General features: G+C 41.8%; 1 protein-coding gene across 3 annotated transcripts in view; it reads left to right on the plus strand.

The window, feature by feature from the left end:
- slit2 (slit homolog 2 (Drosophila)) overlaps positions 1–12,098 on the plus strand; it is a 513,947-nt gene extending 501,849 nt beyond the window's left edge. For all 3 annotated transcript variants that reach the window (XM_078545575.1, XM_078545584.1, XM_078545594.1), the window contains 3 exons: positions 706–994; positions 6,286–6,497; positions 10,246–12,098. In XM_078545575.1, the coding sequence (XP_078401701.1) occupies positions 706–994; positions 6,286–6,497; positions 10,246–10,487 (743 nt within the window). In that variant the 3' untranslated portion in view covers positions 10,488–12,098. The remainder of the gene's footprint in view (positions 1–705; positions 995–6,285; positions 6,498–10,245) is intronic.
- The last annotated feature ends 3,042 nt before the right edge of the window (positions 12,099–15,140 follow it).

The raw sequence follows: 15,140 nt of genomic DNA on the forward strand, positions 1-15,140 counted from the left end.
GATACACAGTAGGCAACATCCTGTTAGACATAAGGGTATTTCATCCCATTGTATTAAACTCAAAAATATGTTTATAATAAAACATCAATTAGAATATTGTAAATTGGTGTTGGAGAGATGTGTTTAATTAATAGAGCAGAGCCTTTTGCATGATAATTTTCTTCATAATTTTGCTAAAGGCAAATACTGATGGGTTAGCAGATTTGCATGCATAGGCAAAATTTACCAAAGCAATTGCACAAAAATAGCATTGCATTACCTAGGGCACTGATTTCGTGATTACACTTGTCTCCTTTACAGATATGTTTGCAATTTAACTGATGATACTCCCAAGGGCTGCACTTCAGAACACCTACACACCATGCCTTGGAGTGGTGTGATTCAAGCTTCTACCTGTGATTCTCCAATTTAAAATGTTTTAATCATAATGGATACTGCTCACATGTAATGTTGACTATTGGGTTAGATTTACAGGTTATTGCTGATGGGGAGCTAAGATAGAAAATATATGGGAAGTGTGGGCTTAAAAAGAGAGTGGGAAATAATGATTTTAATAATAAGTATTTAATCATTTAAGGAAATGAACTGCAAAAGTTATTATCATATCAGTTGAAACATGTTCAGTTATCGCTACGTGATCTCAGTAATAACTCAAAAGCACAATTGCTGTCACAGATTATTCACCGTACCTTTGCTCCTTTTTAGGTATGCCCACCAAGACAAACTTTGCAGCTTTGCGCCAAGGACCAGGCCAGAATGGCACCAGTTTCCACGGCTGCATTCGCAACTTGTATATCAACAATGAACTGCAGGACTTTAAGAAAGTTCCAATGCAGATTGGGATTCTGCCAGGCTGTGAACCCTGCCAGAAGAAGATGTGTCAGCATGGCACCTGTCTCGCCATTGGCCAGTCCAGCTTCACCTGTGAGTGTGAGGGAGGCTGGACAGGAACACTTTGTGACCAGCAAACCAACGACCCGTGTCAGGGCAACAAGTAAGTGATTGTGGAGCTTGCTATTTATTTCTTTTGATTGGCTAAATCCTCATTATTTTTCTACTTACAAGAATGGGAAGTACTTAGGAAGAGAATATTTTCCCATTTTTGGACTCCACTGGAAACATCAGGTGGAATTTTCCATTCCGGGACTAAGTCCCATGGCAGGGATGGGAACGGGGAGAGTTTCCTGCCATGGAGACTGGTGGAAACTTGTGCCATATCACGCGATGCTGGCCTAATTAATTATGCAGTTGGGGGTTTCCTGACATTATGCACGACAGGGCAGCCTGGATGCCTCAGACCCCGGCATCATATCCGGACACCAACTGACCCACCATTGAAGGCAAAAATCCACCTCCTGGAAGACCCTGCAGCCTGAAGAGCCGCCTGGTAGATGCCCTACCCACCCACTGCTGTACGTGGTGCTCCAGAGTCTGGTTAATGGAGGCCTCAGCCTTCCATACTAAACTCCAGAGGCAGCCCAGGCCTACTGCAGGTAATTCCCGACATCTCCATGCTACGTTGGTCGAGACGTGTTCTGGACCAGTGTGATATCCCACTGGCAATGTGGACAATTGGGTGGGAGGGGAAAGTGCTTCGAGGCCAGAAAAAAGCCAGAACCATTGCTGAGAAAAAATTCCTTTACTCTGCTTCACCAGTATATATTCAATCTGAGAACAACAGCTTTTACTGTGCCTGTGTGACTGCTTCTAAAACATTTACTAAGAGAATAGGGGAGTGCTTCTTCCTACATTTACTTTGTCTTTTAAAGTCCAGTCCATAGAAATGTCAGCCTGTGAATGCCAACTTGTGATCTAAATAACTTGAAAGTTTCTTTAGGTTTGCACTGACCTAGATTTGAGATTTTCTCACCTTCCCCTTGATTGCTTTTGATGTTGAAAGCACCAGAGATTGTACTGTGTCTTTTTATGCATCATTAATGACTTTAGCTCTGAAGGGTTTCACTGAATCTTAACCAAATTTCATAAGTGATTTCACCTAAGGAGATATTATGGGCTGTGCTCACTGACCTACATTGCGTGATAGCACACCAACATTTCCATTTTAAAATTTTGATCCAGTGTTCAAGTTCCTCTATGGCCTCTCCCGTCCGCCATCCCTGTAACCTCCTGCAGCCACACCACCCTCTGAAAATACTGCATTCCTCCAATTCTGGCCGCTTGTAGATCCCAGCTACTTAATCTCACTATTGCAGCTGCGCCTTCAGCTGCCAAACTGTGGAATTCCCTCTCTAATCTCACTCCCATTCTATCTCTCTCTTCTCCTTTAAGGTGCTCCTTAAAACTTAGCTCTTTGACCAACCTTTGGTCACCTTCCTAATATCTTTCTTTTTTGTCTAACTATACACTCCTGTGAAGCTCCTGGGATGTTTTACTACATTAAGGAAATGGAAGTTTGTGTTCTTAACTTCCTTCGTATGCTATTTTCAGTGCAGTTTTTAATGTATTCACCTAAATTCATAATCTGAAGAAGAGCCATACGGACTCAAAACATTAATCCTGTTTCTCTCTCCACAGATGCTGCCAGACCTGCTGAGTTTTCCAGTATTTTCTGTTTCTGATTCAAATTTCCAGCATCTGCAGCAATTTGCTTTTATCTAAGTTTGTAATCCCTATATTTTAGGCATATAATTAAAGTAACGGACAAGATTATATGGGCTGAATTTTCCGTTCGTCGGGTGGGTGGGCCCGACCCAATCGCGGGCGGGCACAGAGCCCATTGCCGCCAGCGATCGGGGCCACACCACCATTTTACGTGGGCAGGCCAATTAAAGCCCACCCAGCGTGACGTCCGCTGGGAAGCGCTATGCACTCCCGGTGCGGACGGGGGGGAGTCCCTAAACTCAAGAGTGCGCTCTTTCGCGCATGCGCACGAAAGAGCGCACATCTCCCTGAGGCTAAGTGCAGCTTTTAAACTTTTAAAAATAGAGAAAATAAAAATCCCTTACATGTCCCCTCTGAGTTGGGACATGTTCATAATTTCCATAACAACTTTATTACAATTTTTAAAACCCTACATGAAACCTCATCCCCCCGCTGGATGAGGTTTCATGTTTTTTCTCGTTGCCACCGGGGCTCCTGGCCTGCCCGCAAGTGGCCATTGACAGGTTGGCGGGCCCGCAGCTGATTTTGCTGCGCCCCCACCTTCCTGAAAATTTAAATGGGGCGGGGTGATGTAGGGGGTTCCGCCCAATGTCATCCCGCGTCATTTTACGCGTCGAGTGGGCCCCGCCCCCGCTCGCCAATGGTAAAATCCTGCCCTGTGTGTTCTTGATAACTGCTAACAATAGTAAATAGAGAAATTTAAATCTACAGATTTCTTAACTTTGTCCATACATCATTATTTACTGAACATTTAAAACTTGTTAATTTTGCATATGTCAAACATTTCGAAATGCTTTTTGATAGGACTTCACACTTACAAGTGATGTTTAACATAGCTTTGTGGAAAAACAATGTAAAGACATTTTCATACAGTTTTGGGAGTGGAATACATTGAGCTTAAAATAGCAAGCATCTTGTGTATTTCCTTTTCATCATTTTTTGACTGTTTTTTCAATAACATCCACAATCCCCTGGAGCATTACAATTTGTTGCACATTTTGTGAATCAGCTCGTTTCAAGTTTTTGTTTTGTAAGCTGTCCAGTTGCTTTGTAATCTACCACCACAAGCCTCCTGTCCTTCAGCTTGGACAGACTGGGGTTCAGACCTTTGCAAGTGGCAGACTCGCTGCATGATCTGCCAACAAGATGTCTGCAGGAGGATGGAATCTCTGCCAATCTGTGGGCTTCCCACTCTCAGGTAGGGAAATCTGTTGCTACATGCTTCAGTGAGTCTCTGAACTTAAGACACAGAAAGCCTCTCCATCAAGGATAGAAGGTGAGTTGGCGTGGAGGGGGTAAGGGCCAAGGATGGTGGATGGGGAGTATGTGTTAGCATAGGGGGTATGAGGGGCCATAGGGAACGGGTGGGGGGCATGAGGTTGGCATGGACAGGGCATGGGAAGTGTGTGAATTGTGAGGCCTGGAGGGCTGTTCTTTGTTTCAATTTTTTAAAAATTGAATTCAAGAAAGTGCTGGAGCAAGCCTTCTGCCCAGCCCACCTCCACACACGTGGCCTCTGCACTCATTCCGAGGGCGGTGGGCTGACTTCTAATCCAGCCCACCCCCTTGGAATGAAGATCAGAACTGTGGGCAGCCATTTTTAAAGGCCGGTTTAGCAGAGCCGAGAATTCTCCTGATTTGAACTTGAACCCATTGAGATACGAGTTCAATGTTGTGTCTTTAGTCTTGGATTACTTATAAGAAACAAGTCATATTTTCTGGCACAAAAACAGAATTACCTGGAAAAACTCAGCAGGTCTGCCAGCATCGGTGGAGAAGAAAAGAGTTGACGTTTTGAGTCCACATGACCCTTCTTCCACTATTTCTGTACACGATTAGAAAGATCCATGTTTCCTTATGCTGCTTTGAAAGTGGAAATTACATATAATTATACGCTGGATTAACTAGGTAATAATGAAGAAGAAGGAGTGCATAATAGTAAAATGCAGAGATTTTGAGAAGACTAGAAAGCAAAGCTAAATAACAGCAATTAATCATCATTATAGTTCATTACTGCTACTCTGGAGTCCCCTGAAAAACTGAAATCCAATATTCAAACCTATTGTGGATGCTCTAAAGTTAATCATATTCTCAGAATGCAACTATGGTACTGAATGCATTTCCAAATGATCAGGAAATAAGTAATAAACCGTAGCTTTTCACAAAGTCTATTATTAAGATCATTCACTCTGGATTCGCAGAAGCATTCCTCTAGTGTTTCATTGCAGCCTGATCATTGAGTATAGCAGATGCTAATTGTTCCTTTGAGGCATATTGGAAACATAATCAAGTAATCCAAATAAATGATTTACATGATTAGTACACTCTAATGGGAGGAATTTGAATCACTTCAAACAGGAAGTTTGGAATTGTCATGCCTCAGTTTTGCTCTACTCACATATGTGCTTCTAATTCTGGCTGAAAATAGACAATATTTTAGTGTTAAATTGCAACCAGGTGCAATAAAGCTACCATGCTACACGTATAATGTTTGCTTGTTCCTCAAAAACACATAAGTAGTAAAACTAAGGCTTTTTGTATGCGCCCAATTTTGGAATTAATGTTCTTAAATGGCTATCTATATGAAATAAGCAAGTTATATTGCAAAAAAAACTACTGCATTTCAACTCGGTTATTTTAGTTGGAACACCGTAGCAGCCACATAAATAGTATTAATGTGATTTTTGGATTTTGGAAGCTTGATCCAGAATGAAACCAAACTTGTTTGAATGAAGCGGTTGGTTGTGGCTGGAAAGATCTGTGTGGGTGCTACTACGTAAATACTCATTAGTTCAATGCAATGGTGTTGATGGTGACAATATTTTCCAGTTGAAGAAGAAGAATTATTATACATTCCTAACAACTGTTGATAATAAATAAAGAGCTAAGGTATAATTTTACAGCACCCCGAACTTGGTAATGAGAACTTTCAAGAATTTTCATCAGAAAAAGACCTCACTGTCCAAGTTCCATCCAACTAATGCTATTCTTTGAGCAAGTGTGGCCTTTACTGTTGTTCTGTTAGTCACCACCAACAGGTATACAGGAGGAAGCTCCTGATTTATGTAGCAAAGTACCTCACCTGGAGGTTTAATTTCCTTTTACAATGCACTACTCATGCATTTTGCAAAATTGCTCTATGCATAATTCAAATGGAATAATGACTGTGATACAATAGGGCATAAAAGCATTAGATATTGTGCTATGCAAGGAAATTAACCCCCTAGGGGCCTTCAACTGATGGCCTGACTGCCATTGACAAATTGGTATTGCAGAACTATGGGTGGGGATTAATACTGTACTACTGTGGCACAGCATACTAGTGATACTTCATCGCTAGATCATTCCAACCAGCAAGTGAAAAGAAAGTTAGCTGAAAATGGAAATGTGACCTGAATTTTGTTGACTCCCAGCCTAAGAGCCTTCAGTTCATGTCAGTTACTCAAATTTTCCCACTTCAGATTGTTCCTTCACAATCTACCACAGGATAGATTACCATATAGGAATGAGACTTCCTGTCTGGGCAACTGATATTGTTTGCCCACTCTTTGAGTAGCAGAATGTTGCATTATGGAATGTGGCAGGAAGGAGAGAAATAATATAGAAACTGTAAGGAAAAAAAACAACTGTTGATCCTTTAATTACATTTTAATCTGTTTTCAGGTGTGTACATGGTATTTGTGTGCCCATCAATGCCTTCTCATACAGCTGTAAATGCCAGACAGGTTTCAAAAATGTACTGTGTGATGAGGAAGAGGAACTGTTTAACCCCTGCCAGAACATCAGGTGTAAACATGGAAAATGCAGGCTTTCAGCTGTCAACAGGCCTTACTGTGAATGTAATAGTGGATACACTGGAGAGAACTGTGATAAAGGTAAGGGAAGTTCATTTTAAGTAACTTTTTGAATAGAGGTTTGAGTGTTTCCTTGCTTGTTTAATCATATCAAATTTTCTGAAATGTTGATTTCAATCCACAATTAATTTTGGACTATGCCACCATTTGCTGTCCTTATATTTAAGCGTTTCCAAGATCGTGAAAGCAACCAGTGCAGAAATTAATTACTTTCTTTGCTTTAGTATTTTAGTACCTGATTTGGTTCCTCTGTCCAGAAAAAATGCCTACATTGTACGTTGTACAAAATAAAGCAATTTGAGGAACATCAGTATTGAATAATATATTTTTTCAAAACTAATGACAAGCCTGTGACATAAATGTTTATCATCATTCACTGTATTCCACCCCCCACAAGTTGAAGTCTGATGGTTCGTTCAGAAGTAGCTATTCTTTGCTCTGTGGGAAAGAGTGTCCACAAAGTGTGTTTTCTTCCCTCCTTTTTGAATATTGACAAATCACTCTGTATTCCTTCTAACTGAATTGTACTGAATGCTAACAATAGCATGATTGTATCCTACATTACACTTTCAAATACTAATGTTTGTGTTGCTGTATGCCTCAGTTTAATTCAGTTTTCGTATTATGAGCTTTCATTAAATGAATTCAAAAGCCCTTCATTTAAATAGGTTTCATTTATCAGCTTTAACCTCACTGCTGTTTATCTCACTTTAACATTTCTATATCTTCTTGGACTGAGCAGCCAAATCCAATGATTCTGCACTTAACCCTAGCACAAACTCTACCTCTGACCTCTCAGCTTCAACTGACCAATCACAGCACCTCTTGCAGGTGAGACGAATGGGAAAAGGGGTGAATCGTTTCTTTTTCTCTCTCTCTTCCTGCTAGTTACCCTTTCGAAAAACTTTTTTCTTTCTTATTAACTTGTTTGAATCCAATAAAATCTATTTCCCTCCCTCCCCCCACCCCCCACCCCCATGATCCTGACTAAGAGCTTTTCTTTGCCCTTTTACCTTGTACAGTATGATTTTCTTACTCTGCTGTTGTAAGTGTTAAAGCATGCAGTTAGTGATAGTTATTTCCATGTCTTGCTGGTTCATGTTTCCGTACTAGATGACTGAAGACAGTCAATAAATAAATGTGTAATGTGCTACAAAAATCAATCCTTTTGGATCCATAACAACTCGTGGAAAAATTGAACTGCTAAGCGAGCTTGTGTTTGACATTTGTGATGTACATATGAAGCTGCAATATTTTATTGTAATGCACAATGTTTGCAGGCTCTGTTTAGAATAGTATTTACCACAGTTGTGGTATATCCAAAACATATTTGACAGAAATGCAATACTAGGTTTTAAAAGAGCATTCTTCAAGAGACAACAGTCACTACCTAGTTATATTCCACAAGTGAAGATGAGTTTATAAGTCACAAGGTTGTGAAGCTTCCCTCAGAAGTGGAACAAACTGGGTATAAACTCATTCCCACTGGGTATTTTATTTCTGTAATTAGGTATGAAGATACGTTTGTTTACTATTTTATAGTATTTTTAAAAATTATTTTAAGTACAGGCACTCCCAATTATATATGTGGCCACTGACAGAGTAAATCCTGAAGTACTGAAATGTTGAACGTTTTGGGTATTTCAGGTTACAGAGTTTCTTTTTTTCTAGTAATCAGGCATGGGGTTTGTATGAATAATCAGTTTCCTAATATTATTTCTTTATCATTCTTTCATGGGATGTGAGCATCACTGGCAAGGCCAGCATTTGTTGTCCATCCCTAATTATTCTGAGAAGGTGGTGGTGAGCTGCCCTCATGAACCACACAATCATGACCACCTTCCTTTGTGTTAGGTATGACTCCAACCATTGGAGAGTTTTTCCCCAATTCCCGTTGACTTCACTTTCGTGAGGGCACCTTGGTGCCACACTCAGTCAAATGCTGCCTTGTCAAGGGCAGTTACTCTCACCTCACCTCTGGAATTCAGCTCTTTTGGACCAAGGTTGTGATGATGTCTGGAGTATCAGTAGTGAATCCAAACTGAGCATCAGTGAGCAGGTTATTGCTGTGTAAATGTCGCTTGATAGCACTGTTGATGATACCTTCCATCACTTTGCTGATGATTGGGAGTAGACTGATGGGGTGGTAATTTGCCAGATTGGGTTTGTCCTGGTTTTTGTGGACAGGACACAACTGGGCAATTTTTCGTATTGCTGGGTAGATGCCAGCGTTGTAGCTGTACTGGAATAGCTTGGCTATGGGCGCAGCTAATCCTGGAGCACAAGTCTTCCACACCACAGCCACAGTGTTGTCAGGGCCCATAACCTTTGCTGTGTCAAGTGTGCTCAGCCTTTTCATGATATCGCATGGAGTGAATTGAATTGTCTGAAGTCTGACATCTGTGATGCTGAGGACCTCGGGATGCAGCTGAGGTGGATCATCCACCCACACTTCTAGCTGAAGATGGTTGCAAATGCCTTGTCTTTCGCACTGATGTTCTGGGCTACCCATCATTGAAGATGGGAGTATTTAAGGAGCCTCCTCTTTTCTGTTTAGTTGTTTAAGCGTCCTCCATCATTCATGACTGTACATGGCAGGAATGCAGATCTATAATCTGATCTGTCAGTTATTTAGCCCTGTCTTTAGCATGGTTCTTCTTGCTTGTAGCTCTGTGTTTTAGGATGCCCGATGCTGCCCCTGGCAGGCTCTCCTGCAATCCTCATTAAACCAAAGTTGGTCCTTTGGCTTGATGGTAATGGTAGAGAGGGATATGCCGGACCATGAGGTTACAGATTGTGATTGCTGCTGCTAATGGCCTAGAATGCTTCATGAATGCCCAGTTTTGAGCTGCTGGACCTGTTATGAACCTATCTAATTTGGCATAGTGGCAGTGCCAACACAACACCATGGAGGGTATCTTCAGTGTGAAGAAGGGACTCTGTCTCCACAAGGACTATTTGGTCGTCATTCCTACCACTGCTGTAAGGGGCAGATCCATCTACGACAGGTGGATTGGTGAGGGCAAGGGCAAGTAGGTTTTTCCCTCTTGTTGGTTTCCTCACCATTTGCCACAGGCCAAGTCTGGCAGATCAGTTAAGGACAGCAGATTTCCTTCCCTAAAGGGCATTAGTGAACCTGATAGATTTTTACAACAAGTAGCTTTATGGTCACTATTACTAAGATTAGCTTTTAATTTCAGATTTATTAATTGATTGAATTTAAATTCCACCAGCAGTTCTGGTGGGATTTGAATCCATTTATGTCCCCAAAGCATTAGCCTGACTTTCTGGGTTACTAGTCCAGTAACAATACCACTACACCACCATCCCCAATAAATGATATGGAAAGAAACTTTTTTCATTCCACTTTTGTCACCTATCACTATCTGTGCTGATAACTGATTTGATTGCTAGGGCATTTAGAATCATTTTACAAATCACCAGATTAATTGAAATTAATTTCAGTTTCCCACAGTGGGATTTGAACTCTCAGCTTCCAGGTTGCCAGTCCAGTACTGTATACTTTCTCTCTGATGACATGGGAGCACATGGAGATTTCCAAAGGTAGTGCTAGAGTGCTCCTTTCATAGATAACGATAGCCTAGATAAGGGAGATTCTACTTTCCATTCAAAGTATGCAAATATTTTACTTCCTGTTTTAGCAACTGTGACCCTTGCACAAGTGACCAAACCCCATTTAGACAAAAGCTAATTGTTGCTACCGATTGCTGCAAATCAGAAGTAATGGTTCTTTGGTTCTCACTTCCAGAAATCTCCTGTCGAGGGGAACGAATCCGAGATTACTACCAGAAGCAGCAAGGCTATGCCGCTTGCCAGACAACCAAAAAGGTCTCGCGGTTAGAGTGCCGAGGTGGATGTGACAACGGACAGTGCTGTGGACCTCTGAGAAGCAAGCGACGGAAATACAGTTTTGAATGCACTGACGGCTCTTCATTTGTGGAGGAGGTGGAAAAAGTCGTGAAATGCGGCTGCTCACGATGTTCTTTGTAAAAGCTTCAAACGCTCGCCCTTTTTCGAAACAATGTGCACCTGGTGACTGTGTGGGACGTATTTTGCTTCCGTGGTGGAGATATTTGAATTATATTGTAAAATACAGAACAGACTTATTTTTATTATCAGAAAATGACTATTTTCTTCATTTACAAAAAAAAAGTTTCAAGTCCTTTTGACTGAAAGCTGTTGCAAAAACGCATAAAAGTGTCTGTCAAGATGCCAAACCGTTTTGGACTGGATTTCGACTTGTCCTGACTTGGTAAAAGGAAGCTTTCCATATGCTGACATCCTGTGGAGAGTAAAGGCGAAATGGAAAGGAGGACTGTGCCACTGAAAGTGGGCGATGTCCGCTTGAAGAAGATGACAAGCTGCCAGTCATGTCAGTTCATCTTTGAAACAGGGACACAGATTTAACTGTGCTGTAAGGAAATGAAACCAAGAATGTGCATCGATGAAGAAGCCCTGGAACTTCCGCTGTCATTTCATATCTTGATTATGTGAACAGTCGTTTTCTTTTCCCCAGTATAATGTGTACATTAGCATATTCGAGCTTACAAAGTGTTTTAGCAAGCCTTGTTTCCAGTATTAATTCTTTGTAATATAATTATAAATGGGGGACTATACAACCAATAGAGAATTGATGTATGGATTACTTAGTTGGATAAAGTTTGTGGTTTTCTTTTGAAATGAGTTTACGCAGTATTCAAGATATCATTACGAAGTATTTATTGTATCAAAAAAACTTGTACCTAACTTTGCTAGATCTTCTCTTTCACTCCATTTTTGAATCTTTAATATATATTAATTTATATTTCGTCCTCATATTTTTGTATGTTAAAAACATTAAAAAATATTGCATTCTTTTATTTTTATTTTTGGGGGGGATAGAGTAACCAACAATCTAGCATGTCCTCTTGGGGTGAATTGTCTTGTTATCTTTTTGATCAGTTGTGTCTCCTGTACTTTTGACCAATGACATTGCTTTGGTTTACAAAGCCTGGGAAATAACCTCACCCTAACGGTGTCAGATATAACAAACCAGTGTATATTTTGTGAATTCTGCTGAATTTGAACCTACCTGGACAAACTAGACTTTTTGTTATAGACGTGATTTTTTTTCAACCGCTTACCCCCACACCCCCCTTCCCCTGAACTTTAGTAAAGGTAAAAATTAAAACACATGCTATTTCCCTGAAAGCTGGACAAGTTTTTACATATCAGGATATTGTTTGGAGTTCCTCAGCTTCCTGACTGACTGTAAAGTTCAGAATTGTCTCAGTTTCTTGACTATTGAAACTACATGTCAGCCCTTTGTTCTCCTCCAGTAACTTGTTGCTGCTAAACCACAGATTTAGAGTTGATAAATTTAAGTAGTTGGGCTGTGCTCTTTACAAATTAAAGACTGGGAACGCCTGTGTAAATACAATTTGGTTTCCTTTGATTTCTTTCTTTCTACAACTGGTTAGATGTACATGTTGACTGATATCGGTAATGCTACTGATGTTTGTAAATTAAATCAGATATTAACTTCAGTTGGATTTACCCTTGCATTTATTGACTGGTTATGTAGTACCTTGCTTGTTGGTTAAAAAGTAAAGGCTAACCCTATTTTTTGCCTCATTCCATCTTTCCTTTTGCTGACTAGACTACTAGTTTAACAGCTTGAAAGGAGAAGCATGGGGGATAAATTCAGTTTAGTTCACCCATCTTTTGAGCATAAATCAACATTAAGGACATGAATTTCAGTCTGCGGCTTCCCATGCCCGGTCTCCCCTGGAAGGGTTCTGACCGCATTAGATCGGGCAAGTTTAAGTTGTTCTGAGTAGCTGCCTGAAAGTGGACTTCTCATTAAATCATTAAAATAAGTGTCCTACACCAGCTCTAAGCCCCTTTTTGCCAAATTGAACTGTTGTCATGTGGAATTCACTGATGCTTAAGTTCCCCACCCCCCCTCCCCATACTCAGCCCAGAAGTTCTTGGCATCAACAATAGTTTAGTAAGCTGCACCAGTGTTACTTAAAGGGAGCTTTGTCTCCATTCAGCTATGTTTCTTGCTAGGCTTTCTAGGTGACCACTGGACATACAGACCTTTTAGTTGACTGTGTTGGCTTCTGTAGCTCTGTGAAAAAAATTTGGGAAGTGACTTTTTGAAAGCACAAGATTAATTCTGTGCAGGGGCTTCACCACGTAATCTATGAAATTGCAGGTTTACTGCTTGGTCAACCATTGAGGGTGGAGGAGTAAGAAAGAGAGCAGAGGCCCGCAGCTGCTGGCAGAAGAGGATGAAAGAGAGGAGGGCACTGGAGGCTTACATCACAGGGGCCTTTCATAGTTAAGCATCCTACCTCAGCTTAACTGAGAATCTTTTTCTGGCAGCCCTGCTTCACCAGAGAGGCAGTGACGGAGATATGTAACCTTTTGCAGCACCAAGTGCTGCTCAGCATGATGGCACATGCACTACTGCCAGTGGCTGTAAAGATAGCTGCAGCCCTCAATTCCTACAACACAGGGTCATCCCAGGCTGCAGCAGGTGGCATCAGCAGCATTAGTCTATTTGCAGTTCACTGCTGTATCAGATGCCCTCCTCACTAAGTGGCACAAATTGATCAGGTTCCCCATGGCAGCAGCAAAAGAAGGAGAAAGCTCTGAGCTTTGGCAGAATTGCAGGCTGCCCACAAGTGTAAGGTCAAACGGCTGTACCCACATTGTTTTTGCACAATCCTGTATCTTCATTAACAGGAAATGTTTCCACTCTTTGAATGTGCAACAAGTATAGGACTGTAGGACCCTCCCGCACCCCCAAACCTCCCCCTCCCTCTGATACCTTCATTTACCCCCCTCCCAATCTCACCCCATCCTGAACTGTGCCTGGCTTATTTGCAGTAGTCATGATGCATTTATGCTTTGCCAGTGTGCAGTCTGTCTTCTCTTACACCCAGATTATCAGGTGTCAGGCCAGCTGCTTGAGGGCCAGGGGTATCTCCTCAATGCATGGATCCTGGCACTTTTCAGGAACCCGAGGACAGAAGTTGAGGAGCAATACAATCAGTCACACCTCAACCAAAGTTCTGATTGAACTGACATTTAGCAATTTGAAACAGAGGTTCCATTGCCTGGATAGTCCAGAGCCATCCTTCAGTCTGAGAGTCCCCAGGTTCAGGAAAACTGTATGCTACATAATTTCAGATTTTTAAAGGGAATAACCATGGAATCACCTGAGGAAGAAGTGGAGGTGCAACAGCATGAGGATTACAGGAAGCTGAGGATGAGCAATGGCTAAATATGCCAATAGCTTCCAGAGTTCTAAGGCTACAAAGAACAGGCAAAAGGTTTTGTTGAATCGTGGATGTCTACCCACGAGGTGATTGTAATCTGCGCTGGCACTTGAAGTGAGGGAAAGATGTGATGCAGCGTCCTCTGAGACTCTGACACTCTGGTCTTCAGTGGAGATCTGAGGAGCTTCGCTTTTGGATTCTTCATGGCCCTCTAATATGATTAGGAATGGTGATACTGGGTTTTGATCCCACATGAGTGAAGGGACAGCAATATAATTCCTAGTCAGGATGGTGTGTAACTTAGAGGGGAGTTTGCAGGTGGTGGTGTTAGAGGTCACGGGCTTGGAAGGTGTTGTCTAAGGAGGCTTCGTAAGTTGTTGAGGGTCGAGAATGCAAGTAGAAATTCGAAGATGGTTTTTGTTCCTTTTTTTTAACCTCCCAGAGCTGGTGAGTATTTTTAACTCTAAAGTTTACTTCTGTCAAGTTACTTAATAATCTAATAAATAGAGGGTTGGCAGTGCACCTCATTCCTGTGGAATACACATCCTGTTCCATATAGGAACTCCAAGATGCTTCTTGGGTCCTGGACAACCAAATGTGCAGGAAGCATCATCAGCTCAAAGGGCTCAAGCTCCAGCTACCCAAGCTTGGGCAGAAGCTGGCATCACTACAGTGCAAGCATGAAGGTGAGAGCTACATGGATAACATGTTTCTGGAGGTGGTTACCCTGCAAGTTAAGATACGGAGGCAGAGAGGAAGTGAAGGAGGACCAGGCAGATAGTGCAGGAATTCCTTGAGAGTATCTCGCTAACTACAAGTATTCAATTCTGAATACTAGTGAGAGTGATGGCTCCTCTGGGGAATCCATGGCATCACAGCTGGCTCAGCTGTACAGCAAAGAGAAGGAAAGTTGAGAAGTAATAAGGGCGGGGAGAATTCAAAAGTTAGGACAGGCAGACAGACATGAGGCTGCAAAAGTGATTCCAGGATGTACTTTGCATCCCTGATGCCAGAGTCAAGGATATCACTGAGTGGCTGCAGAGCACTCTGAGAGGTGTGAGTGAACAACCAGAGGGTGTGGTCCATTTCGGTACCAATGACGTAGGTAGAAAGAGGGGTGAGGTCTTGCAGGCAGATTTTAGTGATCTAACAAGCAGTACCTCAAAGCTAGTGGTCTTCAGGTGATTTCTGGTGCCAGGAGCTAGTGAATATAGAAATAGGAGGATAGAACAAATGAATGCATGGCTGGGGATACAGGAGGGAAGACTTAAGATTCCTGGCACATTAGGACCAGTTTGGGAGGAGGTGGGATCTGTACAGTCCAGCTGCATTGTACTTCAACAGGGTCTGGACCAATATCTTCATTGGGCAGCTT

This window comes from Cetorhinus maximus, chromosome 1, assembly GCF_964194155.1.
Source record: "Cetorhinus maximus chromosome 1, sCetMax3.hap1.1, whole genome shotgun sequence".
Lineage (NCBI taxonomy): Eukaryota > Metazoa > Chordata > Chondrichthyes > Lamniformes > Cetorhinidae > Cetorhinus > Cetorhinus maximus.